This window comes from Bubalus kerabau, chromosome 20 (genome assembly GCF_029407905.1).
Source record: "Bubalus kerabau isolate K-KA32 ecotype Philippines breed swamp buffalo chromosome 20, PCC_UOA_SB_1v2, whole genome shotgun sequence".
NCBI classification, from domain to species: domain Eukaryota; kingdom Metazoa; phylum Chordata; class Mammalia; order Artiodactyla; family Bovidae; genus Bubalus; species Bubalus kerabau.
In genome coordinates this window covers 3,233,441-3,257,257 of record NC_073643.1, presented here as the reverse complement: position 1 = coordinate 3,257,257, position 23,817 = coordinate 3,233,441, and the positions used below count along the sequence as shown (strand labels likewise).

Below are 23,817 nucleotides of genomic sequence, written 5' to 3'. Positions count from 1 at the left end.
TGTTTTCTTTGTGGGCCATCTCTGGCTAGTTTCCAGCTTGTACTGTCATAGGAAACCACCCTCTGAAGCCATAATGTTCCATTAGACATAAACATTCAGTCTGGTTCAATCTAGAGGCAGACTTCCCTCAGTTCAGTTCAATTCAGTCGCTCAGTTGTGTCCGACTATTTGCGACCCCATGAACCGCAGCACAGCAGCCCTCCCTGTCCATCACCAACTCCTGGAGTTTATCCAAACCCATGTCCATTGAGTCAGTAATGCCATCCAACCATCTCATCCTCTGTCGTCCCCTTCTCCTCCTGCCTTCAGTCTCTCCCAACATCAGGGTCTTTTCAAATGAGTCAGCTCTTTGCATCAGGTTGATCCCTCAGACTCTGCCTAATCTTCTGCCCATTGTTCATATTTGTGGACCCAACACTTTTATAGTTAAAAGTTATCATTAAGAGTTTTTTGCTCTCGTGTAATTTCAAATGACTGTGTTTTCTTATGATCTGTGATATGATTTCCAGAGAAATTAACAGTTTTTCTGCTATGCCTGTGCAGTCTTGTAACTTCTAAGACTGTAGGGACGGTTTCTTTTCAGTATTCCATCTCCAGTGTCTAGCACAGTGCCTACACACTGTGAGCACTTAGTAAATATTTTTGAATGAGTGAGTGAATGTGTGATGGTTATTTTTAAAGATTCCCTGAAATTTCTTAAGGAGAAATTTAGAATCATATAAAGGGGCAGCAAAGCTGAAAGCAACTCAGCATTACCAGGGAGGTCTATTTCATATATGCCCACTAGCATATATATATTTTTTTCTTAAAATATCTTTTTACTGAAGTACAGTTGATTTACAATATTGTGTTAGTTTCAGATGTACAGCACAGTAACTTGTGTTAAAAGTTATTACAAGATAATGGCTCTATTATCCGATAATGTGCAATATATCCTTGTTTCTTATCTATTATATATATAGTAGTTTGTATCTCTTAATCCCACATTCTTAAGTTATCCCTCCATTCTTCCCTCACCCCTATGGTAATCAGTTGTTTGTTTTCTACATCTGTGAGTCTGTTTTGCATAAATGTTCATTTGTATTATATATTAGATACGAGAGAGGCTCATCAAGATTAAGAGAATGGACCACCTAAGAGCCTCTCTGGTCCCTTTAATCTTGCCTCAGGTGGTTTAGTTGCTAATTCTCCTTTGATTAGCAACTGTTCTGCCCTTTGGAACTCAGAGAAGGTCATGAAGTCTGGAGTGTTGCCTACAAGGAATGGGGGATTAAAAAGGCCTCCCTGCCCTGGAGTCCCACAGGGCCCTGCTCAGCACATTTCTATTAATCTTTCCTATTGCTTTTTTTTTTTTCTATTTTGTTTATTTCTTTCTGATCTTGCTTCCCTTGTGGCTCAGCTGGTAAAGAATCCATGTGTAATGTGGGAGACCTGGATTCAATCCCTAGGTTGGGAAGATCCCCTGGAGAAGGGAAAGCCTACCCACTGCAGTATTCTGGCCTGGAGAATTCCATGGACTGTACAGTCTGTGGGGTTGCAAAGAGTCAGACACGACGGCGACTTTATGATCTTTACTGTTTCCTTGGGTTTTGTTTGTTTTTCTTTCTCTAATTCTTGTAGGTGGTGGGTTAGGTTGTTTATTTGAAATTTTTGTTGCTTTTTGGAAAAAACCTGTATTATTTTTCTCTTGGTGATTTTCCTGCATTCCATAGATTTTATAAAATTATGTTTAATTGTCACTTCTCTTGACATAGTTTATGATTTCTTGTTTGATGGCATCGTTGGCCCATTGGTTTTTTAGTAGCAGCTTGTTTAGTCTCCATGTGTTCATTTTCCCCTCATCTTTCTGCGGCTGATTTCTAGTTTCATGCTGTTGTGGTCAGAAAAAATGCTTGAAATTTTTATCCTCTTGAGTTTGTTGAGGTTTGCTTTGTGGCATAGTATTTGGTCTATTCTAGAGAATGTTCCATACATGCTTGAAAAGAATGTGGTATACTCTGGGCTTTTGGGGATGTGGTATCCTGTAGATACAGTTAACTCCAACTGGTCTTTTGTCATGTAGGACCTCTGTTGTCTTATGGATTTTCTGTCTAGAAGATCAGTCCATTTATGTCAGTGGGGTGTTAAAGACTTCTACTATTACTGTATTCCTGTCAATGTCTCCCTTTATGGCTGTTAGTTTTGATATATATATCTACTCTGATATTAGGTACATAATCTTAATAAGTGTCATATCGTCTTCTGTTATTGATCCCCTTATCATTATATGCTATTCTGTCTTTTTCTTTCTAAACTTTGTTTTAAAGGCTATTTTTTGTGATATAAGTATCAGTCAGTTCAGTCACTCAGTTGTGTCCAACTCTTTGCGACCCCATGAACCGCAGCACGCCAGGCTTCCCTATCCATCACCAACTCCTGGAGTCTACCCAAACCCATGGAGTCGGTGATGCCATCCAGTCATCTCATCCTCTGTCATCCCCTTCTCCTCCTGCCCTCAATCTTTCCCAGCATCAGAGTCTTTTCCAATGAGTCAGCTCTTTGCATCAGGTAGCCAAAATATTGGAGTTTCAGCTTCAACATCAGTCCTTCCAATGAACACCCAGGACTGATCTCCTTTAGGATGGACTGGTTGGATCTCCTTGCAGTGAGAGGGACTCTCAAGAGTCTTCTCCAACATCATAGCTCAAAAGCATCAATTCTTTGGCGCTCAGGTTTCTTTATAGTCCAACTCTCACTTCCATACATGACTACTGGAAAAACTGACTAGGTGGGCCTTTGTTGACAAAGTAATTTCTCTGCTTTTTAATATGCTGTCTAGGTTGGTCATAACTTTCCTTCCAAGGAGTAAGGTCTTTTAATTTCATGGCTGCAATCACCATCTGCAGTGATTTTGGAGTCCAGAAAAGTAAAGTCAGCCACTGTTTCCACTGTTTCCCCATCTATTTCCCATGAAGTGATGGGACTGGATGCCATGATCTTAGTTTTCTGAATGTTGAGCTGTAATCCAACTTTTCACTCTCCTCTTTCACTTTCATGAAGAGGGTCTTTAGTTCTTCTTCACTTTCTGCCCTAAGGGTGGTGTCATGTGCATATCTGAGGTTATTGATATTTCTCCCGGCAATCTTGATTCCAGCTTGTGCTTCCTCTAGTCCAGCGTTTCTCATGATGTACTCTGCATGTAAGTTAAATAAGCAGGGTGACAATATACAGCCTTGACGTACTCCTTTTCCTATTTGGACCCAGTCTGTTGTTCCATGTCCAGTTCTAACTGTTGCTTCCTGACACATACAGGTTTCTCAAGAGGCAGGTCAGGTGGTCTGGTATTCCCATCTCTTTCAGAATTTTCCACAGTTTTTTGTGATCCACACAGTCAAAGGCTTTGGCATAGTCAATAAAGCAGAAATAGATGTTTCCTGGAACTCTCTTGCTTTTTCTGTGATCCAGCAGATGTTGACAATTTAATCTCTGGTTCCTCTGCCTTTTTAAAAATCAGCTTGAATATCTGGAAGTTCACAGTTCATGTATTGCTGAAGCCTGGCTTGGAGAATTTGAGCATTACTTTACTAGCGTGTGAGATGAGTGCAATTGTGTGGCAGTTTGAGCATTCTTTGGCATTGCCTTTCTTTGGGATTGGAATGAAAACTGACCTTTTCCAGTCCTGTGGCCACTACTGAGTTTTCCAAATTTGCTGACATATTAAGTGCAGCACTTTCACAGCATCATCTTTTAGGATTTCAAATAGTTCAACTGGAATTCTATCACTTCCACTAGCTTTGCTTGTAGTGATGCTTCCTAAGGTCCACTTGACTTCACATTCCAGAATATCTGGCTCTAGGTGAGTGTGAGTGATCACACCATCATGATTATCTGGGCCATGAAAATCTTTTTTGTCCAGTTCTTCTGTGTATTCTTGCCACTTGTCCTTAATATCTTCTGCTTCTGTTAGGTCCATACCATTTCTGTCCTTTATTGTGCCCATCTTTGCATGAAATGTTCCCTTGGTATTTCTAATTTTCTTGAAAAGATCTCTAGTCTTTCCCATTCTATGTTTTCCTCTATTTCTTTGCATTGACCACTGAGGAAGGCTTTCTTATGTCTCCTTGCTATTCTCTGGAACTCTGCATTCAAATGGGTATATCTTTCTTTTTCTCCTTTGCTTTTTGCTTCTCTTCTTTTCACAGCTATTTTTAAGGCCTCCTCAGGCAGCCATTTTTCTTTTTGTATCTCTTTTTCTTGAGAATGGTCCTGATTCCTGTCTCCTGTACAATGTCACGAACCTCCATCCATAGTTCATTAGGCACTCTGTCTGTCAGATTTTGTCCCTTAAATCTATTTCTCACTTCCACTGTATAGTCATAAGGGATTTGATTTAGGCCATACCTGAATGGTCTAGTGGTTTTCCCTACTTTCTTCAATTTAAGTCTGAATTTGGCAATAAGGAGTTTATGATCTGCCCTGCAAATAAATTCATCAGTGCCATCTTTCTATATTCCTTATATATGTGGTAATATGTGATATTTATATTTCTCTTTCTGACTTACTTCACTGTATAATAGGCTCTATGTTCATCCACCTCATTAGAACTGACTGAAATGCGTTCCTTTTTATGGCTGAGTAATATTCCATTGTATATATGTATCTCAGCTTCTCTATTCATTCATCTGTCAATGGACATCTACATTGCTTCAAAGTTCTAGCTATTGTAAACAGTGCTGCAATGAACATTGGGGTGCTTGTGTCTTTTTCAATTTTGGTTTCCTCAGGGTATATGCCTAGTAGTGGGATTGCTGGGCCATATGGTGGTTTTGTGGCTGTATCAGTTTACATTCCCACCAGCAATGCAAGAGAATTCCCTTTTCTCCACATCCTTTCCAGCATTTATTGTTTGTAGACTTTCTGATGATGGCAATTCTGAGTAGTGTGAGGTGGTGTCTCTTTGTAGTTTTGATTTGTATTTCTCTAATAATGAGCAATGTTGAGCATCTTTTCATGTGTTTGTTAGGTATCTGAATGTCTTCTTTGAAGAAATGTCTATTTAGGTCTTTCCCCCACTTTTTTATTGGATTGTTTGTTTTTCTGGTATTGAGTTGTATGAACTGCTTATATGTTTTGTAGATTGATTCTTTGCCAGTTGTTTCCTTTGCTGTTATTTTCTCCCATTATGAGGGTTGTCTTTTCACCTTGTTTGTAGGTTCCTTTGCTGTGCAAAAGCTTTTAGGTTTAATTAGGTCCCACTTGTTTATTTTTTATTTTATTTCCATTACTCTAGGAGGTGGGTCATAGAGGATTTTGCTTTGATTTCTGTCATCGAGTGTTCTGCCAATGTTTTTCTCTAAGAGTTTTTTAGTTTCTGATCTTATGTTTAGGTCTTTAATCCATTTTGAGTTTATCTTTCTGTACGGTTTTAGAAAGTGTTCTAATTTCATTCTTTTACATGCATATGTCCAGTTTTCCCAGCACCACTTATTGAAAAGGCTATCTTTGCCCCATTGTATATTCTTGCCTCCTTTGTTGAAAATAAGCTACCCATAGAGGGGTACATTTATCTCTGGGCTTTCTATCTTGCTCCATTGGTCTATACTTCTGTTTTGGTTCCAGTACCATACTGTCTTGATGACTGTAGTTTTGTAGTATAGTCTGAAGTCAGGAAGGTTGATTCTTCCAGCTCCATTCTTCTTTCTCAAGACTGCTTTGGATATTCAGGATCTTTTGTGTTTCCATATGCATTGTGAAATTTTTTGTTCTAGTTCTGTGAAAATTGCCATTGGTAATTTGATAAGGATTGCATTGAATCCGTAGATTGTATTTGGTAGTGTAGTCATTTTCACAGTATTGATTCTTCCTACCCAAGAACATGAAATATCTCTCCATCTGTTTATGTTGTCTTTGATTTCTTTCACCAGTGTCTTTAATTTTCTGCATACCGTTCTTTTGTCTCCTTAGGTAGGTTTACTCCTAGATATTTTATTCTTTCTGTTGCAATCGTGAATGGAGTTGATTCCTTAATTTCTCTTTCTGATTTTTCATTGTTAGTATACAGGAATGCAAGTGATTTCTGTGTATTGACCTTGTATCCTGCAAGTTTCTGATTGGGTCTTTTTTAATATTTTAAAATGTTCATTGTTGAGATCAGTTTGTTTCCTTTATTAAGTTTGTTATTAATCATGTTTTAAGTTCTCTTGTGGTAAATTGTTTATTTCTGTTTCATTATTTTTCAGGGGTTTTCTTTTGCTTTTTCAATTGACAGTAGTTCTTCTTTTTATTTAGCTTTCTCTGTCTCTATTGCTTTAGGTGAAACAGTTGTCCACTGCAGTCTTGAAATGGCTGTTTTTATGTGGGAGCATCCCTCTGCACACTGTGTGTGATTTGTACCTGCCTTTGATGGGGAGCTGGATTTGAGGTGGATGCCAGTTATACCTTTCCTCAGGATGTGCTGGAAGCTATCCCCTTGATAGGCAGTGGTGCTAGAGATGGAGGGGCTAGAGTTGGCACCAGATCTGAGGCAGGACTTCCTCTCTGCCCAGTGGCCATCACTGTCTTGTTAGGGGTGAGGTCTGCTTTTAAATTGCCAGGGAAGAAGCTAGCTCTATCCCCTTTAAGTGGATTTTCCCCCTCCTCTTCCATGCACCAAGACATTTGCTTCAGTGGCATGGAGTGCTAAAACAAGTGTGGTCTGTACATTGACAGAGATCTAATGCACTGACCATGTAGGCATCTGCAGCTCCAGTCGGATACTGACTCAGATGTAAGCCCCCTTTGTTTTTCATAGCCGATCATTTCTCCCTGCCTCTGCCACCATCCCCTACACATTTGTGGAACAACTCTGCTGGGCTAGCAGAGAGCTATGTGGACTCGTGGGGTGTGTCAGAGGTTAGCTGTGGTAGAGCATCCCCATCAGAATCCAGGAAACTTCTGATGCTTCTTGAGTAAGTGCTACCAATGGCCACTGCTGCCACTCTTAGGCTCTGCCCTGGGGCCAGGTTGCCTGTATGTCCCAAGAATTTTAAATTTCATTTGAATTTTAAAAATTATATTAGTATTTATATTTAGTACATGTTGAAATAATATTTTGGCTATTTTAGTTTAAAATGTTATTAAAATTAATTTCACTTTTTTCTTTCTACTTCTTAAAACTGTGGCTGCCAGAATATTTAGACTTATGTTTGTACTTTGCATATTTCTGTTGGACAGTGCTGGGCTTGTCTAGAAGACTATGGTGTGGGCTATGCGTTTGCCCTTGCTGAGGAGTAACCTGCGTGCAAGGGAATGATTTGCTGGAACAGACGTTCTACCCCTCTGCTCAATCCTGAGGCTTCTGCCCACACTTACATGGACACTGCTAAGATTATGCCCCTCTTTGAAAATATGAGGCAGGGATCACCCCTTTTCCTTATGTAAACATGTGACCTTATTCCAGGTGTAAAAGAATGTATTACCTATGTAAAACTGATGAATTTCATTTAATTTTCAAGGGTCTGGAAATATGGGCTGGAATGGGACAGAAAAAATAAATAGGATCAAGAGAGGAGTGGATTAGTGGGGGATTGGAAGATGGAAATGGAGAGGGAAGGAATTCACAGTTAGATGCACACATTTTGATATTATTCTAGTACTTAAGTTGAGTGGTGGGTGAATGAGTGCCAAATTTGCTGTGCTTGATAACTTGGGTATGTGTTGCATGTACGTGCCATAATCTCTGTGACTGTAGTGAAAGGCTTGGGGTAATAGAATTATCAGTCGTGCTTATTTGTGTCTGAGTCCCTATATCAACTCCCACTTAGTAAACACCTATCATGTGCCTTAAACATAGAGGATGTTTGATGTACTTTGGTCGTGTTGCAGTAAAGTATGGTTCTTATAATTTGTCACGTTGATGATGGACAGGGAGGCCTGGCGTGCTGTGATTCATGGGGTCGCAAAGAGTCAGACACGACTGAGTGACTGATCTGATCTGATCTGATAGATATTTCTTATTTCTTAAAAAAAATGTTAAGAACTTGTCTCTCTAGATTCTAGTAGATAAAACAAGATTGAAGGTTATTTATGGCTGTCCCCCGTAGGGTCTAATGACTCTTCCACTGGGTGAAAGGTCCCGAGACGAACTTGCATAATGATAAGGAAATCCTAAGTTTTAGAATAGGGCAAAAAAGTGATGGTAATAATGCTGAGAACATAAGGAAAAATATAATCTTCTTAAATATAAAAATTATCTCATTTCATAGGAAGAGTTATAGTTTCTTCTTTAAGACAGCAGGAATAAAGCATGGAACATACTACATATAAAATTTTAAATGCTATTTCTTTTTCATACAAAATAAGTATTTTTATTTTTTTTTTTAATTTATTTTTGGCTATTCTGAGTCTTCCCTGCTGTGCAGGCTTATCTCTAGTTGGGGCAAGCTGGGGCTGCTCTCTAGTTGCGGTGCACAGGCTTCTCACTGCAACGGCTTCTCTCGTTGCAGAGCATGGGCCCTAAGGCACATCGGCTTCAGTGGTCGCGGCACACGGGCTCAGTAGTTGTGGTTCCCAGGGTCCAAAGCGCAGGCTCAATAGTTGTGGCACAAGGGCTTCGTTGCTGCAAGTCATGTGGGATCTTCCTGGATCAGAAGAGACATCAAAACTATGTCTCTTGCATGTCAGGAAGATTCTTTACCACTGAGCCACCAGGGAAGTTCAAGTATTTTGATTTTAAATGTGACAAGAAAATCATTCAAGCCTAAGATTTAGGCTTATAATTATTCTTGAGCTCATGAACAACTGTGATGCAACCAGGTTCTTCCATTGCTCATAGAATGTCAGCTCTGCTCTGGGTTCAATTATGTCTCTTTTCTCCCTTTATTAAACTCCTGAGGACATCTTTAGGAAAAACAAACCTATATTTTCATATGGTTTCATAAACCATAGTGGGATATAAGCTTTCAGTAAATGTTAGTCAAATCCAAGTTGAATAAACCTTCTCATTCTGCTTACAGAGACTTCACTGGTGGAATAGGATCCAGACTGAGACCAGGTAATTTAGCTTTGTCAGCAGTAACATCACACATGCCACCCTGAAATTCAGTGCAATTTGTATTACAGTCTCATGTCTTTCCCCCTTTTATTTCTTCAGCTTTGCTGCCTCTTGACCTGCTTCTGAAAGTGCCACCCCTCCTGCTCAGTGCCCACATTAAGGAGGTAGAGGCTGAGTTAGTGACGGGGTGGCAGGCCCACAGCCTTCCCACTGTGATTCTCCACAGTCTCAAAGACCATGGTAGTACTTATATTAGATAACATTGGTCTCAAGCACACAATGGGTGAACACAGAATTGTGGTTGGGCCTGAATACCCAAATGATGCTTGGGAGGCAACTCTAGTACAAACAACAGGAGAATCTCGTTTCATCTGTCCATCATTATTATATAGTTTGGCAAATTAACAGTGTCAAGGTGCCTTCTGTGTTCACTTATTTGATGAAATATATGAGCTATTTTTCTAAAGTTTGTGTTTTTGCTTTGGTAGGAATGTTAGCCAGTTAAATTTTGAAGCTATCAGTGCATACCTACTACCAAAAATAGTAACTATGTTTTTTTTTTAAATTTTATTTTATTTTTAAACTTTACATAACTGTATTAGTTTTGCCAAATATCAAAATGAATCCACCACAGGTATACATGTGTTCCCCATCCTGAACCCTCCTCCCTCCTCCCTCCCCATTCCATCCCTCTGGGTCGTCCCAGTGCACCAGCCCCAAGCATCCAGTATCGTGCATCGAACCTGGACTGGCAGCTCATTTCATACATGATATTTTACATGTTTCAATGCCATTCTCCCAAATCTTCCCACCCTCACCCTCTCCCACAGAGTCCATAAGACTGTTCTATACATCAGTGTCTCTTTTGCTGTCTCGTACACAGGGTTATTGTTACCATCTTTCTAAATTCCATATATATGCGTTAGTATACTGTATTGGTGTTTTTCTTTCTGGCTTACTTCACTCTGTATAATAGGCTCCAGTTTCATCCACCTCATTAGAACTGATTCAAATGTATTCTTTTTAATGGCTGAATAATACTCCATTGTGTATATGTACCACAGCTGTCTTATCCATTCATCTCCTGATGGACATATAGGTGCACAGCTTATAGAAATACGTATGTAAAACATAGTTACTACAAAAATAGTAACTATGTTTTACATACGTATTTCTATAAGCTGTGCACCTATATGATATAAGAGAGTAAAGCGTATCTTTTCTTCTATCTCCTTTACTCTGGTGCAGATAATTCTTTTTACTTATTTGTATTTGCTTAAAGCAATGTTATATCAAATTGTTTCTCTAATAAGGTAGAAATTATGAATTCTTAAAGTATAATGGTTTATAGTAATTGTTTGAGAAAAAAAGAGTGTGTTTTAACATTTCTAATTTCTATTAAAGTGGACCAAATGTTCAACAGTAACAGTAAAGCTTTTAACTAAACCTGGATAATTCAGGAAAAAAACTTAGTGATTGTGCTTTTAACATATGTATATGACTCAAATATAAAGTTTTGTTTTACTACTTTGGTTAATTTGGAATTATTGCTTAAAGTTATTTTCACTTTAACTTCCTTAATTTGTGTTCTTTTGTAGAGTTAATACATATGAACTTTTAGGAGATGTGAATTGATTTACTGTAATATTAGTCCATGTCTCCACATTTATTAAATTTGCTTTAGAAGAGTTATTGACAGTTTGGGGGCATTTACATGATCAGCATAGATGCAGAAAAGAGATAACTTTGTTGTTAAGGTGTCCAAAACATTATTAAGATGTTATGCTGACCATGCCCCACTCCAGCTATTTTGCTACAAGGTAAGTTCATATTATAGCCATGAAGCTAAAATGATTGTTATTAATTTTAAAACAGTGAGAGCAAAACATATACATATGTAAGAAATTTGAAGTTCAGTTGTGATTCATAAAAAGAATTACTTTTCCTAAAGGGTATTTTGAGTTAGTTAGTTCAAGACTTGACTTTATGTCTGAAAAATTAATCAGATCTCTGGATATTTAAACAAACTCTTTAGCATGGATAACATGTAATATATTACATTTCTTAGACCTACAGTTTGTTATATTATCTACTTTTTAAATATTTGCCAATTCATGCATTTAAATTTAAAACAGAATATACTATAGCATTTTAAGTGTTGTCAGTGAATGCTAAAGTTTACCTATAAAGGAATGAGAGTTTTGACTAATATTATAGAACACAGTAATGCATATGGAGAAAATCTGAGTTATTACCTAAGAGTTATTCCACATTACAGTGAAAAAACCATATTTTTATTCATCTAATGCAGAGTGGTTTTTCTGCATATTATAAAAGTCATACTTTTCTAAATGTTGCAGGTGTTCTTGGACTAATTGGTTGCTTTGCCAAATGACAAACAACGTATAGGCCCCACTTAGATTGCCTCTTGTGCAAATGAGGATTCATTCCACTGTATATGAACAACAGCTATAGTCCTGTATTGCCTAAATGTTCTGGAAAAAACTGTCAGAGAAGAGAGAATTTTGTCAGAACCTGGGTATATTCCCAGGACTAAATCTAGAATGTGAGCATCATTTTCCATTTGCTACGGCAGAACAAAGGGTGAAAACTATTACTTTAGAGTGTCGAATGGCTGTATTAGAATGTGATAGCATACTCTTAAAATGTGAACTTCTAGGCTCATATTGTAGCCATATGGCAGTATTTAATGCACTTCCGAACTCCTGTAAAACAAATAACCATGAAGCCATTTCAACACTATTATTAAAAATCCTCTTGTTCTGCCTTTTAATACTAATTAGATTCTGTAAATAATTTATTTTATAACATATTCCTTAGATTAAATAATAGTAATTTGACAACAGAATTGAAAACTTAGGAATTTTTGTACTGAGTAGACGAAAGTATTAGCAATAATTAACATGGAATGAATAAATGAATAAACATGCATAACATGCAAAGTATGCATGTTAACTATTTTAGCTCTATTTTACTAACCTTTTTCACTTACAGATTACCACTGTACAAATTTGGCCATTTCTGAGTACTATCTGTATTACTATTTTCCAAATATCTGTTTCTTTCATTTGATTTACTTTCTCAACAGAAACAGACTCACAGAGAACAGACTAGTGTTTACCAGTAGAGAGAGGGAAAGGTGAAAGGGGAAGGGGATTAAGAGGTACAATTAGATATAAGTAAGTGGCATATACCCTGGAGAAACCACATTTCAAAAAGACAACATGTACCCCAATGTTCACTGCAGCACTATTTGCAATAGCCAGGACATGGAAGCAACCTAGATGTCCATGACAGACGAATGGATAAAGAAGTTGTGGTTACATATACACAATGCAATATTCAGTTCAGTTCAGTTCAGTCACTCAGTCATGCCCAACTCTTTGCAACTCCATGAATTGCAGCATGCCAGGCCTCCCTGTCCATCACCAACTCCCGGAATTTGCTCAAACTCAAGTCCATCGAGTTGGTGATGCCATCCAGCCATCTCATCCTCTTGCCCCCAATCCCTCTCAGCATCAGGGTCTTTTCCAATGAGTCAACTCTTTGCATGAGGTGGCCAGAGTATTGGAGTTTCAGCTTTAGCACCAGGCCTTCCAACGAACACCCAGGACTGATCTCCTTCAGAATGGACTGGAATGCAATATTACTCAGCCATAAAAATTAATGAATTTGAGTCAATTCTAATGAGGTGGATAAACCAAAAGTCTGATATACAGAGTGAAGTAAGTCAGAAAGAAAAGAACAAATATAGTATATTAAAGCATAGTTTGTTCTCTGTGAATCTGTTTCTGTTTTGCTCTATGCATTCATATGCTTTATTTTTTAGATTCCATATATAAGTGAAAACACACACAGTATTTATCTTCCTAGTGTGACATTTTTCACTAAGCATAATATTCTCTAGGTCCATCCACATTGCTGAAAAATGGCAGAATTTAATTCCTTTTTATGGATGAATAATATTCCATTGCATATATACACACCATATCTTTTTTATCCATTCAACTGTCAGTGGGCACTTGGGTTGCTTCCACACCTTGACAATTGTAAATGATGCTGCTATGAACACTGGGGTACATACATCTTTTTGAATTAGTGTTTTTTTGTTTTCTTCAGATATATAACCAGAAGTGGGATTGCTGGGTCATATGGTAGTTGTATTTTTAATTTTTGTGGAAATTCCATGCTGCTTCCCATAGTGGCTGAACCAATTTACACTCTCACCACCAGTATACTAGGGTACCCTTTTCTCCACATCATTGCCAACATTTATGTGTTGTCTTTTGGCTATAGCCATTCTGACAGGTAAAAGTTGATTTCTCATGATAGTTTTGATCTGAATTTCCCTGATGATTAACAAGTTGGAGCATCTTTTTATGTTTCCATTGTCCAGCTGTATGTTTTCTTTGGAGACATGTCTATTAATATGCTCTGTCCATTTTTAACTTTTTTATATTGAATTGTATGAGTTTTCAATTTATTTTGGATATTCCCCTTATCAGACATATCTTTTGCAAATATCTTCTCCCATTCAATAGTTTGCTTTCATTTTGTCTATAGTTTGATTCACTGTGCAAAAGCTTTTAAGTTTGATTAAATCTGATTTGTTTATTTTTGCCTATGTTTGCTGTGTCTGAGAAGACATATCCAAAAAAATATTTCTAAGGCCTGTATCAGAGTGTACTGCCTATGTTTTCTTTTAATTTTATGGTTTCTAGTTTTACATTTAAGCCTTTAATCTCTATTTTGTGTTTAGTTTTGTATCATGAGTGAGTGAAAGTCGCTCAGTAGTGTCTGACTCTTTGCGACCCCATGGACTATACAGTCCCTGGAATTCTCCAGGCCAGAATACTGCAGTGGGTAGCCTTTTCCTTATCCAGGACATCTTCCCAACCCAGGGATCGAACCCAGGTCCCCTGTATTTCAGGTGGATTCTTTACCAGCTGAGCCACCAGGGAAGCCCTATTTTTGTATATGGTATGAGGAAATGTTCTAATCTTGTTTTAAATGTAGCTGCCCAGTTTTTCCAGAACTATTTGTTGACAGACTCTCTTTTCCCCATTTTATATTCTTGCCTCCTTTGTCATAGATTAGGTGACCACATGTGTGTAGGTTTATTTCTGGGCTCTCTACTCTGTTCCATTGATCTATGTGTCTGTTTTTGTGCCAGTACCATACTGTTTTGACTACCGTAGCTTTGTAGTATAGTTTGAACATAGGGCACATACATTCAGCTTTGTTCTCCATGTCTGTGCCTCTGTTCCTGCCCTGCAAACAGGTTTATCAGCACCATTTTTCTAGATTCCATATATATGCATTAATATATTATATTTTTATCTTTTTTACTCACTTCACTCTGTATGACAGGCTCTAGGTTCATCCACATCCCTACTACTAACCCAATTTCATTCCTTTTTATGACTGAATAATATTCCGTTGTGTATATGTACTACATCTTTATCCATTCATCTGTCAATGGACATCTAGGTTGCTTCCATGTCCAGGCTATTATAAATAGTGCTGTGATGAACACTGGGGTACATGTGTCTTTTTGAGTTGTGGTTTTCTTAGGGTATATGGTCTGTTTTGGGATTGCTGGATCATATGGTAGTTCTGTGTTTAGTTTTTTAAGGTATCACCGTACTGTTCTCCACAGTGGCTGTACAAATTTACATTCCAACCAACAGTGTAAGAGAGTTCCCTTTTCTCCACACCCTCTCCAGCATTTGATGTTTGTAGATTTTTTGATGATGGCCATTTTGGCTGGTATGAACTGGTACCTCATTGTAGTTTTGATTTGTATTTCTCTGATAATTAGTGATGTTGAGCATCATTTCTTGTGTTTATTGGCCATCTATATTTCTTCTTTGGAGAAATGTCTATTTAGATCTTCTGCCTATTTTTTATTTCATTTTTTAAAATATTTAACTCCGTGAGCTGATTGTAAATTTTGGAGATTAACCCTTTGTCCACTGCTTTGTTTGTAAATATTTTGTCCCATTCTGAGGTTTGTCTTTTTGTCTTGCTTATAGTTTCCTTTGTTGTGCAAAAGTTTTTAAGTGTAATTGGATCCCAGTTGTTTATTTTGTTTTTATTTTCATTATTTCAGGAGGTGGCTCAAAAAAGATCTTGCTGTGATTTATGTCAAAGAGTGTTTTTCCTTTGTTTTCCTCCAAGAGTTTTATAGTCTTACATTTAGGTCTTTAATTCATTTTGAGTTTATTTTATGTATGATATTAGGTAGTATTCTAATTTCATTCTTTTACGTGTACCTGTCTAGATTTCCCAGCACCACTTATTGAAGAGGCTGTCTTTTCTCCATTGTATATTCTTACCTCCTTTGTTGTAGACTAGGTGATTTTAGGTCCATGGGTTTATATCTGGGCTTTCTATCCTGTACCATTGGTTTATATTTCTGTTTTTGTGCCAGTACCATACTATTTTGATTACTGTAGCTTTTTAGTAAAGTTTTAAGTCAGGAAGCCTGATTCCTCCTGCTCCATTTTTTTTTCTCAAGATTACTTTGGCTGTTTGGGGTATTATGTGTTTCCATACAAACTATAAGATTTTTTTGTTCCAATTTTGTGGAATTGCCATGGCAATTTGATAGAAATTGCAGTGAATTTGTATATTGCTTTGGGTAGTATATTCATCTTTACTATACTGATTCTTTTAATCCAAGAATATGGTATATCTCTCCATTTGTGTCCTCTTTGATTTCTTTCATCAGAGTTTTATAGTTTTCTGAGAACACTGAAGCTTTCTCAGTCTTCTGAAGTCTTTTGCTTCCTTAGGTAAATTTATTCTTAAGTATCACCCCAATTAATATTCCCTGGGGCATGATGTTCTCTGTTAGTCCAGTGGTTCTGACTCAGTTCTCCCACCTCAGGAGCTCAGGCCTGATCTCTGGCCCATGAAGTGGGATCTTGCAAGCCACAGGGCATGCCAAAAAAAGGAGCAGGGCAATGCAAATAATTACAAATTAAATTTAGAAAACTAACAGATATATTCAGAAAAATAATAATCTATATAAAACAAGTACTGGAGGGTAAAACTAAGCTCCAGTAGCAAAGAAGAAAAAAATCATAAATGATCATAAAAAATAAAAGGGAGCATGCTGCTGCTGCTAAGTTGCTTCAGTTGTGTCCGACTCTGTGCGACCCCATAGACAGCAGCCCACCAGGCTCCCCCATCCCTGGGATTCTCCAGGCAAGAACACTGGAGTGGGTTTCCATTTCCTTCTCCAATGCATGAAAGTGAAAAGTGAAAGTGAAGTCGCTCAGTTGTGTCCGACTCTTAGCGACCCCATGGACTGCAGCCTTACCAGGCTCCCCCGTCCATGGGATTTTCCAGGCAAGAGTACTGGAGTGGGGTGCCATTGCCTTCTCCAAAAAGGGAGCATAACAATAACAACAACAACAAAAAATAAAATGAATTCAGAAAATTAACAGTTATTTTATTAAAAAATAAGAATATATACAAAAGAACCACTGAAGGGTAAAACAGAACTCGATAATGGCAAAGAACAAAAAAAAAACCCAAACAAAACAAAACAACGACAAAAGCAACAAAAAGACAGAAAAACCTCAGCTGTGAGGGGCAGGGCTTAGGCAGGGGCTGGGTTTATGTGGAGGCTAGCTTTAGGCAGGGGCAGGGTCCTGATTCAGGACCCACACTGCTGGAAAAGGCCCTGGTTGGGGGTTGGGGCTTGGGTTCAGCCTGGCTGAGGGGGCCTCGGCAGTCTCTCCTGCCTTAAGGTGTGCAGGATCACACCTGTGGCCCCAGGAGTCTCCCTAGGGCCAAGTGGGTAGAATACCAGGCAGGTTCCCTGATCCTCTGAATCCCAAGTGACTCTTCCCCCAGGGCTTGGCTCTTCCTCATACTCCCCTCCTCTCACACCCATAGGCCCTACATAGGCAGAGTAGGTCCTGTAGGGTGAAAGGCACCTTAAAAGGCAGAGAGGGCCCCAGAGGCTGGAGAGCCAGGCCCAGGGCCTTAGGAGACTCCCGTGGGCTCAGTGGGCAAGGGAGCAGCAGGCACTTCTCCTGACCCCTGAGGGCTCCCCAGTTTGGCTTGCATCCTTCTTCCCACTCCCTCTCACACCCCCAGTACTCACGTGGGCAGAGAGGTCCCTGAAGGGCATAGGACCAGGCTTGAAGCCTGTGCAAGCTCCCTGGGGCCAAGTGGGCAGGAGGGAATGCCAAGCACATTCCCCCCTCCTCATCCTACAACCTCTGAAGGTCCTTTCTACTCCCTGTTAACATCCTGGAGGCAAGCATGCCTCTCTGGGTGCTCCTAGTCACTCCTCAGCCACACCAGTCCTGTCTGGCCTCCACTTTTCCTCCCCTCTTTGCTCCCGTTCACATACTACCTGATTGCTTAGTGGGTTCCTCCCATCTGTCTGGTTTTCAGAGGCCCCCCACCAGCATCTTGTGAGTATCCTAGTTGTAGGGCAACAGAAACTCCATGTCTTCCCTTTCAGTAATCTTGGTTCTGCCCTAATATATATATATATATATTTTTACTTTTTCAGGGAGCTCCTGCTGTAAACTTTCCCTTTCCCTGTTGTTCAAAAATCCCTTATTCTTAGCAGAGAGAATTCAGAAAAATAGTATACTGTGTCTACTGTGTCTTGGTCAATTGGGGGAATATGTGTAGTCCATCTCTTGATCATTTTGTAGTAACTAAGAGGTTCAGAGCTTATGCTGTGAATTGTGACTTCAGTAGACTGGACCAGGAGCGGGCCCCTAACTTCACTATTGTAATGTGTCATGAGATAATAAACCAGATATAGTGCACTGCACAGGGTATGAAGACATAATGTTTCCAATTTATTACGTATACTTGCTTTTCAAAAATATTTGATCCATTAAATGTTAAAAGGTACAATGAGAACGTGTTAGAAGTAGCAGCTCCTTTAAGAAAAGAAGTAGTTTTTCAGGTGTGGGAAGGAGCATACGTGTTAGGTTACGTGGTCTATGGTTTCATGGTCTCCTGGTAACAAGTTAGGAGAGTTGAGTAAGTGTAGAGTTAGGGCCCATCTAATTGCAGGTCCCAGTTCTTCAGGCTTGGTTGGACACTTCTTAATTTCAGTTATCTGTAAAATGAGGACACCGTTCAGAACAGTTACGAGGACCACATGAGACGACATGTGTGAAACCCTTGCCAGCACCTCTCCAGGTCCTCCTACCACCGCCTCAGAGGGGAAACTTAGCTGTTCAGTGTCATGTTCACCACACAGTAAGCTAGCAGATATTATTGTTTGGCATTTTAAGTAAATTGCCACTTATAATGAATTTTGTGGTTTCCTCCTAAGTTTTAAAACACTAATTCAGCTCTCTATTTTAATAAAACCATAAAAGAAATACAGAGTATTCCAATTTAAACTTTGATTTTATTTAAATTTTAATGAGACCAAATACTTTCTATCTTTTGCAGCAAGAAGTATATAGGTATGAATCATGAACATGCTATGCATGACTGACATTGAAATAAGATCAGTTTATATGGTATCTTTTTTTTTTTTTTTTTTTTTCCTGGCCACATTCTGTAGCATGCAGGATCTTAGTTCCCCAACCAGGGAACAAACCCAGGCCTTTGACAGAACATAGATTCCTAACCACTGAACCACCAGGGAATTCCACCTATGATCTCTTTTTAAGGGACATTTGTTTTAATAAAATTGTCAATATAAATATGTGTTATATTTTTGGTGAATAGTTAAGTATAGTATTTTCAGTGTGCTAATCTGAAAGACAGGGAGAATGCTTTATATGGCTAACATTTGCCATGAAGTTGGTAGTTATTAATGTCTAATGAATAAAAATTTTAAAGATATATATTTGGATTTTTATTATTTTTGTTTTCCTAAAATTACGAATGGCTACATATTTTGGGATGGGGAATATAAAAAACAGTGATGATTTGATAAGGTAGAAAAGGAGGAATAAAAATTATCCTACCTAGGATTAGCTGAAGTTGTTCAGGAAATCAAGAGGGTTTGCAAGTGTTATAATCAGACTCCCATCATTATGAACCTTAAATTTCTTTCTTCTCCCCAGTCCTAACCCATGTGATCACTCACATCTCAGTAATCCTGCCAGAGCACCCAGAGTGCTGAACTGGTCATGCAATCCTGACTTGTCATGGCATAACAGCAGCAGATAACCTTGAGAGACTGTCTTTAGTCTAGGTGATGGGGTTGGGAATTGCCCTTTAAACTGGACAGAAGTAACAGATTAGGGGAAAATACTTAAATACAGTAAAAGGATTAGTATTCAGACAATGTAAAAGGCATATACAAATCAATAAGAAAAAAGAAATTTGGGAAACAGAAAATTCACCAAAGAAGTGCAGCACCTCATCAGCATTGAGATAAACACAAAATAAAACAAAATCACAATGGTAAAATTGAAAAGTTTGACTATAGTGTTGATCAAGGGATAGAAAAGTGGATTCTTTTCTGGTCAGAGTGCAAATTGATTCAGCTCCTTTAACATGTATTTGTTAAAATTGCAAATATGTGTATCAAAGGGCCCAGCTACTTAATTTCTCATTTACACTAAAAGACCTCTTGCACTATGCACAGTGAGGCACACACACACATATTCACTGTATGCACACATATATTCACTGCAGCATCATTTACCATCGTGATAAGTTGAAAGAAAATTAAGTCCCTATCAAGACAGAAGTGTATGCATGCATACGGAACATGCATGCAGAACATGTAGTACTGTTCAATGGTGGTCATTAAAAATGAGCTATAACTGATAATTATATAACTATATTTGATAAATATAACTAAATTATATAACTATATTTGATAAGAAATAATCTCCAAGACAGAATAAAAATTGTAACCAGACTTACAATGTGTCACCATTTATTTAAAAAGAGGGAAAGAAAGCATGAGGTAGCACTATAGATTTTCTACAATAGTAGCTTTCAAAGTGTTTTTTTTTGGAAATGATCCTCAGTAAGGCACACATTTCATATCTAGACTGAGTGAACCCTTACTACATGCAGTACTCTGAAATTTTTCTATCCTGTTTTATTCCGTGCCATTCCTTTCCACTTTTCAAAAGCTGGTCCTGGCTCATTAAACTGATTCGGGACTCAACCATAGTTTGAAAAATATTGCTCTGAAGGTGCACACTGAAGTATATAAATAGAAAAGTAACTGAAAGGCAACGCACCAAGCTGGTATCAGAGGTTGCCTCTGGGGAGAAGGCTGATGGACGGTGGTCCCAGGGGTTCTAGAGTCTCTTCTGTGATACTTAGGTTATTGCACATTTGTCTGCCTATTTTATAATAGGCATCTGTAAATATACATTTTAAAATGTACTTTTTAGAGAGTAAGAAATCAAAGCTATTTTCAAAACTCAAGGAATTACTGGGATTGAGAGAGTAGTGGCCAAGGGTCTTAAAGAAAAATTGTTGCACTGCATATTGAGTAGTACAGAAGGCAGGCATTCTAGCTAACTATTTCTGTTTTATATCTATGGCCACAGATATAAAACATCAACTAAACTACATAAGTTTTAGATATCAGTCTAGACAAACAAATAATTACAGGGGTGGTGTGGGGAGGGAGATGAGAGGGAGGTTCAAAAGGGAGGGGATATATGTATACCTATGGCTGATTCATGTTGAGGTTTGATAGAAAACAGCAAAATTCTATAAAGCAATTATCCTTCAATAAAAAATAAATTAATTAAAAAATAAAACTATAAAAAATAAAAAATAAATTTATTTAAAAAGAATAATTATTTCTGCAAAGAAACATTACTGTAGAAAATATAATGTATGTATACTTGGCCATCTCTGCAGGCTGAAGCAGATATGCCCAGTTCTCTGTTTTCTATTTCAGAACTACCTTAATTCTTTCTGGTTTATCTTCACATTTTTACATTAAAGGGTAATTTATTAAGCCTCATCTGAAAGGTCAAGTAACTCATGTTTACAAGAAGTTAGACACAGTTCCTAGAGGAGGTAGATCCTTTAAATTTCAAACATTTAAATGGTATTATATGTAGATGGATTAGAACTAGATGATTTCTTGTGTGAATTTCTCAACACAGTAAAAGCACCCATAAGAAAAAGAGTATTTTCTTTTTTTGTAGTTTCCTAAATATACACTTTCATATGTTAATTATAAGACAAACTGAATCTTTTAATGGCCACATTAAATTTTCTCTATAAATGTTTTGAAAATAAAATTTTAGGGCAAAATATGTAAGCTTTCTAAGAAAGCACTTATATAAGAATCATTTTTCAAAATCTTAGCTGTTGCTAAAGCAATGATTGTGTTCACATTTAATTTCATCTACTCAAGGTTTCATTGAGGTAAAAAAAGAAGGTCTTTGGAACTTTTCTTTAAAAATGAGAATTTGGGAAGAAAAGCATTATTTTAGAAAGCGTGCTACAGGTTGTAGCAAGGAAAGGAAAGAACAGAAAGATGGGAGAGCGGATAGTATACATCCACCTATCTGGTCTTTCTTCCATTGTGGATCTGAGGTTGAGAGGAGGCAGAGGGGACCTGTGACTAACATGGAGGTTGAGGCCTTTCTTTAAAATAGCTTTACATTCCTTGAAGTTAAGAGTGGGACTTGTGCCTATGACATGTGAATCTGGGAAAGTGGCTTATATGCAGTTTGGCACCAAGCTAGCCTAGGACTGTGAAAGTGATGTGGCTCTATGATGAGAACTCAGAATACATTACAAATGTCTCTTATTGATACCCGAAGGGAGGTGAAAATTATAATTCATAACAATTTTCAAACCCTTGATTATATTACAAATGATAATTTATTAGTTTTCTTGTTTGCTCTGTAAGATTACCTATTCAGTATTTGCATTTTGGTAGTTTTAATAAAAATTAGTTTTATTTGCTATAATGAATTAAAAATTTTAAAGTGTGATAGTCTCTTAACTGCACATATCTGATGCCTATCTTTTCAGTGGACACAGTATACAAGACACCACTGACTGCTAGTGGCAGCCTGGTGTAATTGCAAGCAAATTTTCCAAGTGATAAATAGTCTTCCAGATGTCATCAGTAACATCATCATGTTACTTAGGGATCTGAGAAGTAGAAGGAAGGAATTATGCATCCAATATCATAACATATTGAAGTGTTACAAACTCTCTACATAATGTTTCATTGGCAGGATGAGGGTTTTTGCTTTAATTGTTTTTTTCCCCCTGAATTTTACCCCATTTTTCCATTAATATGGTGTTTGAAGGGGAAAACCAGGGTCTTCACTAACTGCAGATTTTTTTATCTACAGCATCTGCAGGAATTGCTGTGTCACAGAGGAAAGTACGTCAGATCAGTGATCCTATTCAGCAGATCCTAATCCAGCTGCACAAAGTCATCTACATCACTCAGGTCACTGTGCCAGCTTTTTATTTCCTTTTCATCTTAAGTACAAGTTTGGTGCTAATATTGCCAAAGAACTCCTTTGAGACACTCTTAGAATCCACTCCTGTGCATGTTCTCTGGGTTGCTACTAATATGCAATAACAAAATCTTGCAGTTTTTTTTTTTTAATGTATAAGCTATTACCTCTTTGGTAATGATGTGTACCAGTTCCCCTGGATCATATTTCCCTGGATCATACCATATCCAGGGGAACTGGTACACATCATTACCAAAGAGGAAATATGATATGAGATGGGTCATATGAGATATGACCCTTGTTCTTGACTTAAAGCTCACTATTGTGGGTCTTAAGAGGAATGAGTATCTCTTTTAAAAATATTAGCCCTCATTTGTCCTAGGTGAGGTTAGTATAGAATTTTGAAGCAAAAGAAGGCTTGTCTTCTCAGATGTAGGGTTTAAAGCTACTTCCACTGGCAATGATAGCTCAGAGTGAGTTGAGTTTCAAGATAGTCAGTTTTATCGGGGTCCAACAACATGTCCCTACTTGGAGTTTTAGTATTCTAATTTTTTTTTTTATTTTTTACCTTTTGCATGAGAAATTTGGTAAAATGAGCATTCAGCTGACACTGTAACTCAGCAATCTACTCAATTAGATTCCTGTTTGATTATTAGCTATACCAGTGCTGTGGTAGCAAGAAGTACATTCTATTAGGGCTGTCATGGAATCTTTCTGGCTCTTAGACTATGATTTGAGCTGACAGTTAAAGGACCCAAGCCTGTCATTGTCTCTGTAAGTGCTCCAGTACATCTGAAGGACCCATCTACCTCCCCATCCTGGTGGCCTTCATACTGCCTGATCATCAAATGTAGCAGTCACTCAGGCTTCCAGGGTGCTCCCCTCAGTTGGCTCTTCATCCAGATGACTGTGATGACCTGCAGCAGCACTGCTTGCCATGGATCACTAGCATCTTGTGTCCTCTTGGCAAATAACCCATCAGTGGGCTTAGTTCCAAGGGTACAATCAAACCAGTTTTCAAATACCATCTGTGTGGCTTCTCCTGGACAATCCTGGAACCAAATCTGTTTCATTGAGAGTCTAGTCAGGGAACAGAAACCACAATGATTTCAACAGGGACGGTTTCACTTAAATACTTATATAAGAATTACTCATAATAACAGGGTATCATCTGTTGAGGTGGAGAAGGCAATGGCAACCCACTCCAGTACTCTTGCCTGGGAAATCCCATGGATGGAGGAGCCTGGTGGGCTACAGTCCATGGGGTTGCGAGGAATCAGACACAACTGACGTGACTTAGCAGCAGCGTCTACTGAGGAGGGGAAGAGAAATTTAAAGACCATAAGAGCAGATAGGGAAGTCACTATTTATAGGGCTAAG

At 38.1% G+C, this 23,817-nt stretch overlaps 1 protein-coding gene across 1 annotated transcript in view; it reads left to right on the top strand.

Annotated features, from left to right (window-relative positions):
* LOC129635040 (serine/threonine-protein kinase Nek10-like) overlaps window positions 1-23,817 on the top strand; it is a 123,224-nt gene that overhangs the window by 49,896 nt on the left and 49,511 nt on the right. Inside the window, exons 8-10 of the mRNA XM_055557629.1 lie at window positions 8,973-9,010; window positions 9,110-9,250; window positions 22,327-22,427. Of these exons, the coding sequence (XP_055413604.1) occupies window positions 8,973-9,010; window positions 9,110-9,250; window positions 22,327-22,427 (280 nt within the window). The remainder of the gene's footprint in view (window positions 1-8,972; window positions 9,011-9,109; window positions 9,251-22,326; window positions 22,428-23,817) is intronic.